The following is a 17461-nucleotide window of genomic DNA, read 5'->3' as shown; positions in this document are numbered from 1 at the left end:
GTAGAGAAATAATTGACCCAGCATTATTTACTGGATTGGGTTGGTGAGACAGCGATGACTACCATTAGGTTAAAAAAAAATTAAGCTAATCACATAATATATTATAATGAGTCACTTCAACAAAGATCTGTATGTAGTATTTGGTTTTGTTTGTCTGAAACAATATTCTGTTCTTAAATATGGACATTGCTTTTCAAAGAGTGTAATTAGAATGAGCTTCGTATCTTTTTTTTAAACTTTTCAATCAAAAGAATTTGGTGGTGAAAATATGCATATGAAAAATTAACATATGGTATGGGTATACTGAAGTTATTTTTACCAAATATGCACACTGTATACACACACATGTGCACATACACACACACACACACACTTACATACACATCACACATACACACCCCTATACTTAGCACCTCTAAAAAATTCTAAGTACATTTAATTTTTGATTAAGTAACAATAAGCAATATTTGTTGTTGGCAAACCTTCCTGCTGTCTTTTTACATTCTTGCTGTCCTTTTAGGAGGCAAAGAAGATGCTGGCACTGGGGATCACAGGCCCCGAGGGCCACGAGCTGTGCCGACCAGAAGCCGTGGAGGCAGAGGCCACGCTGAGGGCCATCACCATAGCCAGCACTGTGAACTGCCCTCTCTATGTGGTGCACGTGATGAGTAAATCTGCAGCCAAGGTGATCGCAGATGCAAGGAGAGATGGTAATTCCCGAGTAAAACCACCCTTACAAGTCAATCCTAGCTGAAGAGGGGGATAAGATACCTGTAGCCTCTGCCTTTGCTGGTGAGAGAGTTGCATGTAAATGCTCACAACTTTTCTTCACCCCTTTTAATTTCATCCTGTCCTTCCTGTTTCATCCTTACATATATCTATTTTTTTTCTTTGTTTACTCATCTTCATGGCTGCCCATCTTCCTTCAGGTTATTTCTTCCTTATCTTTGGGACCTCAAACCGTTTCTTTCAGTTCATGGCCTTCCCTACCACCTCATGAGCAGCCATATTTTCATCTGATGGCCAAATGCAAAGTTCACCAGTTAATTTGAAAGCGACTTCCTCACCTCTTAGGCATCCCCACTCCCTCCCAGCATCTGAATCAGGCCGGTGCAGGGCGCATGGTGCATGCTCAAAATTTTTCTTTTGAATTGAATTGATTTGTCTGAGAGCAACTTGGGTGTTGGAGTAATTAAAGCAATTATCTAGAACAAACAGTATTTCAAATAATGATTATTTGAAGACTTTAAAACCAAAGTTATTTGGGGCTGAGGCTGTGGCTCCATGGTAGAGCACTCGCCTAGCATGTGTAAGGCACTGGGTTGGATACTCAGCACCACATAAAAATAATAAATAAAATAAAATTATAAAGATATCACATCAATCTTTAAAAAAATAACTTTGGTTATTTTTATCCCAAATTACCTATTTGCCTCTGTTTTCTAGTTCATCCTGGCATATATGCATCTTAAAAGAAATAGAAAATCTCCTATTCATGATAAGAGTTGGCCAAGAAATAATTTCATTCAGTTGCAACTACTGGTAAAGGAAGGAGAAAAAACAAAGTGGTGCATTTTATTCAATGACTTTGGGCCTTGCTGTGTTGTGCTATAGCTTCTATCACCTCACCTTTAGAAACTGAGGAAGGTTTGTAAATCATTCTGGTTGGCTTCCCCCACCCCGAAGCTGGCTACATAGTTTATGTGCATTATAGAAACTATGAAAGTAGATTTGGAGTGTATATAATTGGTACTAACAAAAATTTATTAACATTGCTTCTTGTAAGGAGATCCAGTAAGGATTTTGTGAGCCATATGCACTTTTTAAAATGCAATCAATCAACACTTGTGTTAAGAGTGAGCTTAATTTCACACAGGTGTCACAAAGGTCTTGGTCCCAACTATTTCAGATTGCTTGTCTCCCACATCTCACATATGATAGAATTGCAGGATAAAAGCAGCCCTTCATTTTGTTTTTTAGTACTGTGAATTACCCAGCTGTGATTTATCACTGAGCAATATTGTTATGGTTTAGAAATGAGGTATCCCCCAAAAGCTCATGTATGAGACAATGCAAGAATATTCACAGGTGAAGTGATTAGATCATGAGAGTCATAACCTATGGATTAACTGGGTGATAACTGTAGCCACACAGAGTGTGGCTGGAAGAAGTAGGACACTGGGGATGTGGCTTTTGAGGTTATATTTTTTCTCTGGTGAGCAGAACTCTCCTGCTTCCTGGCTGCTGCATCCTGAGCTGCCTTCCTCCACCATGCCCTTCCAACATGAATTTCTGCCTCATCTTGGGCCCAAAACTATGGCGCTGGCCTATGGTGGACTGAACCTCTGAAACCATGAGCCAAAATAAACTTTTCCTTCTTTAAGTTGTTCTCTTTTAGGTCTTTTGGTCACAGCAATACAAAACTGACTAAAACATACATCCCAAGCCCTCTTCAGTTTTTGAGACAGGGTTTCAATAAGTTGCTGAGGGCCTTGCTAAGTTGCTGAGGCTTGCCTCAAACTTGTCGGCCTCCTGCCTCAGCCTCCAGAGTCACTTGGATTATAGGTATATACCACCATGCCTGGCCATTTATAGTTTTAAAGTGGATTATTTTTTATTGAAAAAAAATCATAATTGTATATACCTATGGGGTACAATGTAAGGTTTTGATACATGTAAATAAAATGTGGAATGATTAAAAAAAAAGAAAAGAAAATACTGCATTTATAGTTTTAGGTTATTCCCACCAGATGGCGCCATTGCCAACTCTATGGAACTGGTAAGATTTCCAGTGTGAGTGGAGCAAAGTTCAGAAAATGATTTAGAGAACAGTGAAGCCAGCAGAAACGGTCGCTCCTAATCCACCAGTATGATTTTGTCAGTTCTGTCAGGAAGCAGTTTCTTGTCCTTGGGCACTTATTTGATACTGGGATACAGTTCCATTAGGATCAGAGTAAAGATCTGGGAAGGATTTTAAGGCTGTAGATGGTAAATAAGTATGAACATTTTAATTTTGTTTTAAATTTAGTTTTAATTTCAATTTTATTTCAAATATGCAAAACATTTACACAGTCCAAAAGTCAAAATTCTATATACAAAATGTTAAGGAACATCTTATTTTTTCTTCTCTAACTCCATCTTGTCATATCCCATAGTAATTTTTTAGTTAATTTATATTTACAGTTTCTCTTTACAATATATATATATATATATATATATATATATATATATATATATATATATATATATTCTAATTACCCTATCTTTCCTATATAAAAAGGAGCATAATACATAGCATTTTAAACTTTGCTTTTTTTCTCTCATTTGATAATAATGTCCCAAAGGTCAGCCTTTTTAGGTGTGGAGATTTTTCTAGTTCTCTTTCATGAGCACAGTGTACTTCACTGTATTTATCCAACTAGTCACCTCTTGATAGACACTCAAGTTGATTCCAGTTTTTAGCAATTATAAAAAAAACACAATATTGTCTTATGCATATGTTATTTCATGTGTGTGGACAGTGAATTACTTTCCGATCGCTATTATAATAAATGACCACAAACTTGGTAGATTGAAACAATAAAAATTTATGATCTTACCATTCCAGAGGTCATAAGTCTGAAATAGATCTCACTGGACTGATGTCAGGGTGTCTGCAGGGCTGTGTTCCTTTCCAGAGACTCTAATTCTCTCTTTCCTTGCCCTTTGCAACATCCAGAGGCTGCTCACACTCCTTGGCCCATGGCCCCTTCCTCCATCTTCAAAGCCAGCAGCAGTGGGTGGATCCCTTCTCACATCCTTTATTCGGACCTCCCATTCTGCCTCTCTCTTACACATTAAGGATCCTTGGTTTGCATTGAACCCACTCTATTAATTGGAGAGCATCTCCCCATCTCAAGGCTCTTATTTTAGTCACATCTATAAAATCTCTTCTGCCATATAAAGTAACATACTCGTGTGTTGTGATATGGACATCGCTAGGGATCCCTTATTCTGCCTAATGCAGAATGGTATCTTCATGGTAGATTCCTAGAGGTAGGGATAGTGAATACAGAATATTTAAATGTTGCCTCAAGTGTTATTGTTTAGTCAGATTTATTGTAATAGTATTTGTGAAAACCCCCTAATGTTCAGTTGTTGAAGAGGCAGTGGAGTCCAGAATAAAAGGCACGAGAGATTTCCCACCCCTTGCATGTCCCCTTGCAGTGAATGAGGCCTGTGACCAAGAGGAACCAGAAGGGAGAGCGAGTTGGAAATTAACAGGGTCAAGCTGTTCATGTGGTGACTGCATCCAGCAATCGCAAGTACAGACTCCTGGGGAGTGTACAGGGACAAGAGCTGGGGGACCACATGGGCTTTTGCGAAAGATTCAGCTACCCTATATACATTCATTTATAATCTAACACAATTTATGAACACAAAAGAGTAATATAGACCTATTCATTGTTACCTTAAGTAAGAAATAACTCCTCCTTACAGGTTTATAATATGAAAGTTGCCCATTTGTAAATACTTTTGCCAGCCTATTCTATCTTCTAGGACTTTGACACTCACAGTGGGTCCCTAGAAGGCAGCATTGTCATGGCCTGGGAGCCTGTGCAGAATGTTGGCCCCCATCCCAGGCCCACTGACTCAGTATGCACTGCTAACTGGACTCATATGCATATTAAAGTCAGAATCCCTGTTCCAGGAGACACACAGGATATTCAATTATTGATTGCCTCTATTGGAGTAGCCTAGAAATACAATGCTATTTAAGTTGATTTTACCGTTCAATCACCAACTCTACACTCAGAAGAGAGGGAACGTGATTTTAACAACCAACATTGTCCAGCGCTTAATATGTGCCTGGCACATAGTAGTATTTTAATATCTTTTATCTTACTTCAGGTTTTACTCTATATTATCTTATCAGCATATTTTCATGTGTATTGTTATTTTTAATTGTCATAATAATGTTTCAAGCTCAATTTTATCACTGTTTAGTGACTGGTGAAGCTGAGGCTTGGGAAAGATGATTGGTAAATTTAGCCGAAGAGCACATTATCAGTAAGTGCTAAATCTAGAACTCAAGCCCAAGTCCATCATCCCAAAGCCAAACTTTTTTTGTTATTTTTCATCTTAATCTAGAAGTTGGTCTCCAGTTGGGGAAATGCAGATATCTAGTTTATAGTTAATTGACTTGGAGTTTAAAGAGATCAAGTGATTTTTGGTTTTTGGCATTATATTTTAAAATTTTACTGAAGGCATCATCACCATGTTGTTATTTTTATAAGTATTAAAAACATGGAAATGCCAAGAATGGAAACATCTGCCAAGAATGGAAATGAACAAGTATTTAATGGAAAGTAAACACCTCTTATCCCTCTCAGTTCACTCTTCGGCGCCAACGATTTTATCATCTCTCTTTAGTTTTGGTGGTTATCTCCAAAATTCTAAACTCGAAGTATGAAAACACTGATTTGTAATTTCTTACAGTATCACCTGGCTTTCAGCTTGGAAAATGAGCAAATCTTGCTCCCTGAGAGGTCACTTCAAATGGTGTACCTACATTTATGAGCTTTGGCCATTGCTTTTAGTGGTATCTTCCTTCTCCACCAAGACGAAGGAGGAGCTGAGAGGCCCTGGGTGAACCTCACTGCCTCCTGACCTCCACCCACTGCAGGTGGCACTCAGCAGTTGGAGTTCTCTGTAACTGGAGTTGCATGACCAGGCTTTGCCTGTAGGTTAAGTCTGGACTTTAAAACTCTTCAGAATATAGGATTGTGGTAAAATTCTTCTCCATAGAAACAATTAGAAGAGACCTTGAAAGCAAGTTTTATCACCAAGCCACTGCAACTTAGTGTTATTCAAACTAACTGGTGAAGAAGCAATTTCCAAGAGTCAGGGTCAAGTGGATTTTCTTCCTTTCAGTGAGGCTCAAAAGCATGACTCATTTTAGCTTGCTACCTCTTTAGACCAGGATTGACTTATAAAGTTTCTTGTTTTACCTGGAATTTTTCAATTAGCTCTTTCTAAAAATTGGTTAAGAAGAAAAGGCCTTGTTTACCACATCACCAAGAGTCTCCAGCATCTTTGTGCTTTCTACTGAGTGCCACGGGCTCTTCTTGCAGAGATTGATTTTGGTAGAACAAAGGGAATTTTTTGAGAGTTGCCCCGTTTGATAGTTTTGTTCAAAGCCTGCTGTAGAGATGTCATCCCGAGATACTCTAGGCTCAATATGTGGTTTCTAAGTTCTCAGATCACCCTTTTTCTTCAATTATCTTGAAGATTCTCAGGTCATCAGGTCATTTTTTTTTTAAAGGAAAAGTGTGTAGAAAGTACATTTTCTTTCTTTTTTCCCCCCAAAGGTATTTTTTAAATTCCTTGTCCTTAAGTTTGTTTGATGATTTGAATGGGCGCAGAATTCCAATTTCAGAATGATTTCTTCTGAATTATCAAGACACAATTTCAATCTTTTCTGGCATTGAGTGGTTACTGATGCACAAGCAAATGCAAATGAAGTTCTTGTTCTTTTATCACTAACTTGCTTCACCATCTGGAAAATTATATTTTTTCTTTATCATACAAGTCTAGAAAATTCATTAAGAATAGCAGTGGGCCTTTTTAAAATTCACCTTTGCGTTCAAAGGCCTGCTTTAATTTGAAGACATCTTTGATTCTGAAAACTTTCCTTCTTTTATTTTCTCCACATTCATCTTCTCTGATTCCTTTTCCTGGAATTCCTCCATTGTCCTCCATGTCCTTTAACTGATTTTACCTCTGGGGAAAGTACTTTAAATTTTTACTCTACAGTTTAGGAAATGTTTTTGTTTATTTTCTCTGCCCTTCTAATGGACTTTTATCTTGGTAGTCCGAGAAAACTTTGTTGTTCCTTGATTGCTCTTTTTTTCCCATGGCTGCATCTTCTTTTTTGTTTGTATTTCTTAATCCAAGCATTGTTTTCTTGACCTCTCTGAGGATACTAGTGCAAAATAAATTTTTTTTCTGTTTTCTGGATTATCTCTGTTTTCTTTCTGAGTCACGTTTTCAGTTTAACAAATGTTTTGGCTCCTCCCTTTTTGTGTTGTTTGTGTCAGGTGACCCTTGGCTGTCCATGTGCGGAACTGGACAGGCCAGGTGAGTAGTGTGGGAGTGGACATGGGTTTCTCCCGGCACAGAGAGGACTGTTTCCGGAATGAGCTGTGGATGGCAGGGAGTGTGGTCCTGATGAGCTTAAGCTTAGATGGTGGGAGCTTCACTCGGTGGCACTGACACCATCAGAAGCCTTGTCTCACACACCGGGGTGAGGGTCAGGGCTGACTGGTCCTCTCTTTGTTCCCCTCACTTACCTGTCCTTCTCACCCCAGGAAGTGCTCCCATGACTTCCTGAGTCCCACCTGTGCCTTCTACATTTCCCTTATTAATTACGCCATCTCATGTGCTTTCCATCTTCCTGAAGTCGGTCAAAAGCTCTGGTCAGCATGGTCTCACTCCACTCACTCTAGATGCAGCTCTGGATTCCCTCCCTCTGTACCTCTTCCCCAAGTGAGCTGGGAAGGAAGGAAGTTCAGACCCTCAACTTTAATGCAAGACCTGAGCTTTCCTTGTGCTCATACCTTGTTATTTTTTTTCTAGAATTCAGCAGCTGTGGTGAGTGAAAAGCAGGTTAGCAGAAAAGGCATAAAACTTTCAAGTTCCAGGCATCCAAACCTGAGTCGCCTTTGACCATGGCTAGAAAAGTCTGTTTCATGCTTTTCTTTCTCAGTCTAAGTTGGGCAACTGGAACTCAACCCACTGGTACTTCCCTCTCACCTCTCTGACCATTGCTCCTTAGTGCTGAATGAGAACAAATCGAATCCTGTTTGCACACATACAATGTGCTGATATTCTATAACCAGGGCCACAGGAAGGATGATGTGTAGCAGGGTTGAGGTAGATTTGAATCTCAGCCTTTGTTTTTCCTTTCTTCCTCTTAAACATCAAAATACCCAACTCTCTTTTATTTAGAACATTATTTACTTTATATTCAATTGTAAAGCAGTAGAAACTGACCATTTTAAAGTTTTTTTAAAAAACTGGAATTGTGTAAACAATAAGGAAAATAACATTTGTGGAGTGTACCAGTTTGCTACAGCTGCTGTAACAAAGAAACATAGACTAGATGGCTTAAAGAACAGAAACTTATTTTCTCATAGGTCTGGAGTTTAGAAGTCTGAGATGAAGGTGTCAGTAGGGTCTATTTCTTCTGAGGGTTGTGAAAGAAGGATGTTTCCAGGCCACTGTCTTTGGCTTGTAAATGGCCATATCCTTCCTGTGTCTTCATGTTATCTTCTTTTGATATCAGATATTTAAATTTCCTCTTCCTATAAGGACCCCAGTCTTATTGGATTAAGGCCCACCCTAATTACCTCCATTACCTCTTATTTTCATACATTTGGAGAGCTTCAACATCTGAAAGTTGGCAGGGGACACAATTCAGCTTATAACATGAAGCAGCTCCAGGGGTTCAGGCACATGGTAGGTACTTTCGTATACATTAATTTATTTGACCTGCACAAAACTACCATACTAGAAGGGACATTGTGATCCCATTTCATAGGTACAAAGAACAGACTAAAGCATTGCCATCTTGCACAAAGCTAAAAAGTAGAAAATTAGGATTTGAACTTAATTCTGTCTGATCTGCTCTACCATGCTGCTTCTCTTCTCAATTATTTACTTTCTTTGTAAAAGTAATATTTTTTTAATTCAAAGCAGAGCCCAGGAAGGTTTCACCCTGTCATTTTAGCTTGGAAAATTTATTTTTGCAGGTGTGTTTGGCTTCCTAGTTGGTAGCCAATGTTCCTGTTCCTGGTACCTATGCTACTTCCCTGCATCCCTCTACACATCCTATGACTCAGTGAAGTGCTTCTCACATATCCACACAAGGCATTCACATCTACTCTATCACCTTCATCTCATAATCATGTTGTCTGGTACAGGGGAGTCTGGACAGGTTTGATGTGCTTCGTTATTTGGAAATCTTTAGAATCTCTCAGAGGGTGAAATAACTTTTAGTGGAAGATTGCTTCATAAGTGCAGAGTCTTTTCCTCTTTGGTTTTGAGCCCAAGGATGGAGGCGAACACGTCTGTGGGTAGACAGGGTGCAACCTACTGTGAGACTTGCGCAGGCAGTGGGAGGAGATTGATGATGAAGATGTCTCCATCTCCCAGAAGTTGTTGGAACCATCTGGTTGCAAATGTAATCAGAAGAGTACCAGAGTAAGGACAGACAGAGAGTTTTTCATTGCCAACCTGCTACGTAGTAAGTGAAAGCAGTAAGTGAAATTGGAAAATTGCTCAGCCACATCCACAAATAGCTTGTAGTTGACTTAAACATTTTAAAATGCATGCTCTCTACCAATGACACTTTTCTTAATAACGTGGTACCTATGATCTGATGTCAGAAGAGGAGGATTTTAATTCTGACTGAATTACTAACTACCAGTGTGCTCTCAGGTAAATTAATTACTCTCACTGAGCATCAATTTCTTTATCTGTCACCCGCAAGAGGGTTGCTGCTAGGGTCAAATTAGATGGTGTGCAAGAGCTTTGCAGGCTATGGAGCACTATATAGATGTTAGCTCTTTTTATTATTCTTTTATTTTGGGCCCAAATCTATTAGAACCCACAATTATGCTGAATTGTCTGGTTTGATTCTCCAATTTATGGATTTTACAGGCCCCCTGTTTTACTTCCCATTTTCACTTCTTACATGCTTGTTAGTTCTTTGAAAATGTTTTAGAATCATTGTGAAATAGGGTGAAGAGCAGTTAGGAATTTTTACTTTTTAATGTTTTCATATATATTTATAAACAGTTAATGGGGAGAAAACTGGGGGGGGGGAGAACCCACCAGTTCATGAAGAGTTTGTATATAGCCCAAAAGTGGCCTGTCACATTTTAAAGGAACTAAGCCCTTCCAAGGAAATTACCTGTCATTTGGTTTCAAAACAGTCCTGGCAGACTCCCGGTAGATGCTGACACTTTTAATTTTTTCTGAGAGCTATTAAAATGGTAGAAGTTTTGGAACCGTATTCCCATATCACCTTGATGTGCCAAGTGATTGAATAGAACGTGTGATAAGGATCTTTCCTCTATGATGAAGCACCACAGAAAATCCTGAGTTGGCAACTCCAAAGTGATTGCCAATCAAGTTTCAGAGTTCTCATTACCCAAGCATCTGTAAGAAGTTGTATCGGAATAAGAAGTTGTCTTTGAACTTGCAAATAAAAGGTTGTATCTGTGTTTCTCTCTCTCTAGTAGTAGTACATTACTTCTTCTTCATTCACTAGAAATGATCACTGCTTATTATACATACCAGAAAGAGATGCTAATAGCATTTCCCCTTTCTGGAAGAGGGCAGTCAGACCCAGAGCAGGTGAGATTCATCCAAGTGGGTGCATTTGGAAGCAAACCATCTCTGCTATGGCTGTTCCTGGAGGATCACTTTCATTGACCACAACTTGATACTGGGTTACTTCAATGAATTTCTTGGGTTTCAGCAAGTCTGACTTCTATGACTTTACAATTTCCTAGGCTGGCTAGAGGAAGATGGCTAGTGTGGGGGTGAAAGGATCTGTGAGATAATAGGGTGCTATATCCCCACTTAATGTGACTCAGGCAGCTGTAGCTATCTACTCTCAGTACTCTCTAGGGAAATCAGTTAATTTCAGTTATATATCAGGATTGTAACTAAAATTTGGCATCTGATTAACCAGAGTGAACTAATTTGGTATGCCAGTGTCTCCTTACTGCACACTCCGTTTTTTGATTGCTTGCATATGATGAGGTTGATGTCAGTGAATCTATTATTCTGACAAATGCTAATCAGAGGTAGGATTCTGATTTTAAATTCAAATTCATTGTGCACTATTAAGTTTTCTAACATTGTGTGCTTTTGATGGACTCATTTGCATGATTTTTAAAATATGCATTTCAGGCTATAATTTTATTATCTGAGTGTTCTTTTACTTAATATGAGTTTTTTGAGGAGCTTTTTTTAGGGTATGAAAAGGTTAACAATCTATTTGCAGCAGCAATATGCTCTGATTGAATTCCATATGACCTATATTAATCATTATCTGTCCTCTGTCGAGTAGAGCATAAGTTAGGACCACTGGAATACTAATGACTGGGTTCAAATTCTACCTCCTCTGCTCCATCTATGTGCACTATATGTAAAGTGACTATGGAGAGGTACATAACCCCATAACTTTATCCTCATGTTTCATTGGAGATAATAATAGCATTTTTCTGATAGAATTTTGGAGATGGTTCCATTAGAAATGGCACATGTATAAGCCATATTTTGCTAGGTATACTGCAGTAACAATGCATCTAAATTAGGAATGGCTGACAACTAGAGATTTGCTTCTCATTCATATTCATGTTCATTGTGGGTTGGCTTTGCCTCTGCTCCATTGTCTCTTTGTTCTGGGACACAAGAAACAGCCCCTATTGGTGTCATGACAGAGAAAAAAATGGGGATGGAAGAACCCCAAGACATTTTTAGTTTGTACTTGGAAGCAGCACATTTTACTTCCATTCATATCTATTTGGCCAAAGTAAGTCAGTTGGTCAAAATTGGTATCAGGTGAGTGGGTAGAATAATTTGCTGTACCATGTAAGTGGCTAGAACATAGTAAATGCCCAGTAAACATTAGCTTTTACTTTTAATCTGTTCACAAAAGTAAATTATAGTATGGGATTCTGCTAAGCTAGTGAAACTTTCCTCTGCTAGGACAGAGAAGACTAATATTTGTGTTTTTTGTCATATGGTTCTTTTTTTTTATTGGTTGTTCAAAACATTACAAAGCTCTTGACATATCATATTTCATACTTAGATTCAAGTTGGTTACGAACTCCCAATTTTACCCCATATACAGATTGCAGAATCACATCGCTTACACATCCACAGTTTTACATAATGCCCTATTAGTAACTGTTGTATTCTGCTACCTTTCCTATCCTCTACTATCCCCCCTCCCCTCCCCTCCCATCTTCTCTCTCTACCCCGTTTACTGTAATTCATTTCTCTCCTTGTTTATTTTCCCGTTCCCCTCACAACCTCTTATGTGAAATTTTGTAAACAAATTAAAATGCAGAATGTTTCCTTTGAACTTTCCAGGGAAGGTGGTCTATGGAGAACCCATAGCAGCAGGTCTGGGCACCGATGGCACTCACTACTGGAATAAGGAATGGCACCATGCAGCCCACTACGTCATGGGTCCACCTCTGAGACCAGACCCTTCAACTCCTGGCTTTCTCATGAATCTGTTGGCTAAGTAATCATTGTGTAGATGACTGTGAGGTGTTTTGCCAAAATAAGTTGTTTTACAAGTCTCAGATTTGGGTGAAGGAGAGCTAGTCTTAATTCTGGAGCTTTCACGAAACTTCCAGTATTCTGTTCTTCCTGACCTGAGAGATCCGGGGCACTTCTCCTTACCTGGAGAACAAAAACACTGGCTTAGTTATATTATATTATGATATGTTGTCAAAATCTCTCCTGGACATAGAGTAAGCTGATTATTTTTACTGAATTTTTACTTCTGTTTTTTTAATCTTTCTCTTGTTACCCAGAGCCCAGTCTCTTTAATATGCATCCCTCCACCCCGTCCAGTTCTGGGGGATTGAACCCAGAGCATTCCACATGCTAGACAAGAGCTCTGCCACCTAGCTACACCCAAGCCCTGTGCCTTGAATATCCTGAATTTTTTTCTATGCTGAGATAATGCAGGATCCAGATTGTTGTGTAGGTAATTCTGTCACTTTCTGGAAAGGGCTGATCATTGTTCTTGAGCATGATACATATATGGACATCCTGACATCCCCCATTCACAGATGCTCAGATTCAAGTTACCAAACAGATTTTGAAACTGACTATATGAGAGTTCACTTGTTCATTTCTTTCAGTGTCTTTCCTCTTTTACCTTTCTCTGTTCCCAAGATAATTCACAAGTCAAAGCAGGATTTCAGTCCCTGGTGACATCATCATCCTTGGTCAGACTCACAACCGTATCACAATGTGGTCATTTGCCCAGGGGTCACCCTGGAGGACCTGCCCTCCATTCCCATTACCTGATACATGGTGACCCTGATGTTACTATTATCACATACAACTGTTAAGTTTTACCTAAGACAAACTCATAAGCACAGAAGCAGTAGGTGACACAGGTGAGCCTAGAACTCAGGCTTTCTAACCCTTGCTTGCATCTAGGCTTCTTGTTCTCTGAAAGCGCCTCTTAGTATAAAGACAGGAGATGGCTGAGACACACACCTGAGAATGCTATTGCATTTTTCTGACTTTTGGTGGTGAAGAGGGTCAGGAAGTTAGGAAATGTATGGTCCTTTCATCCTCACATGTTCTGTCTACTCACCCTCATGTTTGTTTGCTTGTTTACAGTGATGATCTGACCACAACAGGGACTGACAACTGCACTTTCAACACGTGCCAGAAAGCTCTTGGGAAGGATGATTTTACTAAAATTCCTAATGGGGTGAATGGTGTTGAGGACCGGATGTCAGTCATATGGGAAAAAGGCGTGGTAGGTTTCATAGGGTCCAGTCTTGTTTTGCTTTCTTCTTCAGATAGGATCCTGACTGATTGAGAGCCAGAATGGCATAAACCTGCTTAGAGAAGCTTCCTGATTTTTTTTTCTTTACAGTGGGAATCCAACACCATTGCCACCAATTCCATCCCATCCCACCCTGCAGCAGTATCAGCAAACAAATAATTGTCTTCTCTGCATGCTTCAGTTTAGAGGCTGCATTGGGAATGGACTTACATTAGGTACAAAGAAGGCCATTCTTGCTAGACATGGTGGCACATGCCTGTAATCCCAGCAGTTTGGGAGGCTGAGGCAGGAATATCATGAGTTCAAAGCCAGCCTCAGCAACTGAGCAAAGCCCTAGAGACCCTGTCTCTAAATAAAAAATAAAGCAGGCTGGGGATGTGCCTGAGTGGTTAAGTGCCCAGGGTTCTATCCCTGGTATCAGACAAACAAACAACAACAACAACAACAACAAAAAATCAAACAAACGAGAAGCCCATTCTTTAAATGTTACAGTTCTGCTTCGTTTCTCATGTTCTTGGATCCCAATTCCTCATGTGTCACTACTATGAATACTTGAAATAATGGAAAACACATGAAGGCTACATATTATGTTCATGTTTGTACCTCCTTTTTATAAAATCTTTGTAGATGTCCCTTTTTAAAGAACCCTTACATATCATATTTTTAAAACTGCTGTATGAAATCATATAAATAATAACTCAAAGTTTTTGAGGGGGAAGAAAAGTCCAATTTCTTTTTGATTTGTGTCATTATAGTAAATATCTTAATTACAGCAGATTTTTATAATTTATTACAGTTCCAAGGTATATAAATATTTTATATAATGCATGATACTATGATATTTTCTGAAACAAGATGGTTTACTTCTAGGACTATGTCTTTTAGGTCATTTTTTAAATCATTTTTTGAGATAGGAATAGTAAACTTTAATAGCAATATACATAGGAATAAACTCTAAACACTTTTTCTATATTAAAGTATCTTGCAATAGACTGTTCATGATTATTGTTTCATGTAAGTTTTAATTGCATGAAATTGAACCTCTTAAGTCAAGTTTGCATCTTTCTAAAAGTGTTACTTGATTTAAAAACGTCATAACCTGTCTTATTTTAACTCCATAGTACCTTGCCTATGTCTACAAGCTTATCTTGTCAGTCTTGGGTCTATGATAAATTAGCCAGATCATAAATGTAATAGGTGGTGGTAGAAAACTTTAAATGGCAATTGGAAGTACCATTGCCAACATCTAGCTGTCATCTGTAGCAACCTGGTATGGTTCTGGGCAGGATGGGAGGAACTAAGGGGGCTGGTTTTTTGATTTGATAGATTTTTGAAACATCATCCTATGTAACCCATTGTCTTCTTCATTATCTTTATGCTTGTTTAACACCAGCATCCACAGATGTGGCCAGCTCCTCAGTATAAGAAATTCAACGCAGTTCTGGTTGGTTTAAGTGATGCAAGTCTTGTATTTTTATTGATAGGAGGGTTTTTTTTTTCAGTATTTGATCATCAGAACAAATGCATTTTCTTTTTGGAATTGTTTTATAGCATAGTGGTAAAATGGACGAAAACCGATTTGTGGCAGTTACTAGCACAAATGCAGCCAAAATATTTAATCTTTACCCAAGAAAAGGAAGAATAGCTGTAGGATCAGATGCTGACATAGTGATTTGGGACCCAAAAGCCACAAGGTAAGTCTGACTTCTTGTATTCCTTGGCTTCGTGATGAAGAAAAAGCACTAACTTGCAAAGAAATTTTGCTTTGGCCTTAATCAGCCATTTCTTATTAGGTGATATATTTAGCCATGCTCAGGAATTTTGAGACTGTGCACAAGATAAAGGTTTTGATATACAAATATTTCTTTGTTTTTCTTGGCATAGAGGTTGCAAAACTTGTGTTGCATTCTCTGGAAATGGATATGTATAGAAAACCAATATGAATTTACCACTTCAGTGCCTGGCAAATGCCTGACTTCACAGGGAGGAAAGGTACAGCACAATGAAGAAAATACAAGGCTTAATTTGAAAAGGGCTGAATTGAAAACTCAAAATAATTACAGCCTTTTTAAAGCTTTCAGATAGAAAAATTCCAGCACAAAGGATGTCACTTTTTGTTAGCCAAATTTTCCAGTTGAGTTCATCTTGAGCCTCTCATTCCCAGTAGACTTGAGCTTTTTGTTTCCAATTTCCATAATTCTATGTTAATATTGCAGGTCTGGCAAATTCCACCAACTCAGGAAAGCATTCGGTGGAGGAGGAAGCTTTGTGAATTTCTCCTTACAGGAGGAGAGCACAGACAATACCTGCATACTGATGTGTGTTTTCTGTAGACTTTGCCACTGTAATGGAGGGAAACCCACAACTTCAACATTGTGTGTGTGTGTGTGTGTATATACATGTGCAAACAGCAATACCATGAGCCTGTCTGCCTCACTGTACAGCCATTTATTAAAAGTCTATCACTTTTTTTTTTAATGTAGTAGGCAAAATGTGTAGCTTCTTGGAGGTGGTATCATCATAAAGACCCACTTCCAATGAAATGCTCCTAGGCCGCCCTCTGGGGAAAACTAAACTAACTGTGACTCTGAGCCTAAATCCAGCTCCAGGTAGTCTCTGGACCCTCATTGTCCCTATCCAGGGATCATTTCACATGGTTGGAAGACTATGATCATGTCAAGTAGCCAAACACTTTGCCCTAACACCTCTCTGCTGGTTAATGATCCATGCAAAGCAGTAAATGGTGATACAAGCATCTTACTTACCTGAATATCCTTAGAAACCAACTAAGCACAACTCTAAGTCTTTGTTATTATGTTAACAAGGAATTGCTGACCATTAAGGACTCGATACCTAGTAAAACCAATAAGGGCAGCTTCTCTACTAGGCTAGGAAAATTTTGCTTGGGAAGGCAATGGGAAGAAAAAATTGCTTGGTTTTAGAATGATCTGCACATGAATTGCACATGCTACATTTAGAGAACCTGAGGTATTTTAAATACCACTCTGCAGTAGGCTGGTGTATGCCCAGCAGTCTCCTACCCAGGGTCACCTTTGCTGCAATTCAGAAAATTTTAGGCAGCTCCAAGGGCTGAGACAAGGTAGATTTTTGGAAACATCTTGTGACTTAGGGAGACCATCAGGTTTAATCAGAAGACCTATAAATTTTCAAAAGGGACAAAACTATCATGTGGAAGAAATATTTATGAAAAAATTATGATTTTGAAGCATAACATCTGGGAGAGCAGAACAATGATAATAATTAGTAACATTTTGCACTTGCATGGCTCATGGTGGGTTAAACTTCAGTATCTAAAATGTGATTTATCAGGTAAGACAAATAAGATTGCTTCATGGTAATGAGAAAACTATAACTGCAAAACAGTGTAAGTTTGATATGAGAACCCTGACCATGTGACTCTGACTTTGGACACTTGTATGTTTTCTGTGAGATTCCGTGCCATGCTATCTCCTGATTTAAAGCACAGCACTTTATATTATACTTGCTTGTTCATGGTCTGTTTTTAATTCCAGTCAGGCGGGCCAGTAAATATAAAACCTTTTATGGATTTGATTCTTTTCTGTGTTTTTCCTTATCAAAGGTGAGGGAAAGATGAAAATACTCCATTGAGTGATGTGACTCTCCAGTCTCATTCCTATTACCCAGAGTGCCTCAGGAGGCCATTCCGTGTGGTTCTTTTCAACCCTACACCTGGGTTACTCCAGCAGCGCCCAGCCTTAAGAGTCCTCCCTGGCTAGTTTAATTTCTGAGGACGACCCCAGCTCGGGTTCGAAGCATTGTCTTCCTTAGGCAACTGGACAAAGAGAAATGACCGGAACATAAGGTTGTGAATAATTCACTTGC

The 17461-nt window shown here is 38.9% G+C and overlaps 1 protein-coding gene across 4 annotated transcripts in view; it reads left to right on the top strand.

The window, feature by feature from the left end:
• Nucleotides 1-17461, top strand: part of DPYS (dihydropyrimidinase) — a 74546-nt gene that overhangs the window by 15895 nt on the left and 41190 nt on the right. For all 4 annotated transcript variants that reach the window (XR_014018832.1, XM_081266595.1, XM_081266594.1 and 1 more), the window contains exons 4-7: nucleotides 521-710; nucleotides 12151-12307; nucleotides 13426-13567; nucleotides 15149-15291. Coding sequence is in view for 3 of the 4 variants with exons in the window: in XM_081266595.1 (XP_081122721.1) it covers nucleotides 521-710; nucleotides 12151-12307; nucleotides 13426-13567; nucleotides 15149-15291 (632 nt within the window). In the remaining variant the exon portion in view is untranslated. The remainder of the gene's footprint in view (nucleotides 1-520; nucleotides 711-12150; nucleotides 12308-13425; nucleotides 13568-15148; nucleotides 15292-17461) is intronic.

This window comes from Spermophilus citellus (assembly GCF_964194105.1).
Source record: "Spermophilus citellus genome assembly, chromosome: 14".
Lineage (NCBI taxonomy): Eukaryota > Metazoa > Chordata > Mammalia > Rodentia > Sciuridae > Spermophilus > Spermophilus citellus.
The sequence above is the reverse complement of the archived record's forward strand: the minus strand, read 5'-3'. Positions and strand labels throughout refer to the sequence as shown.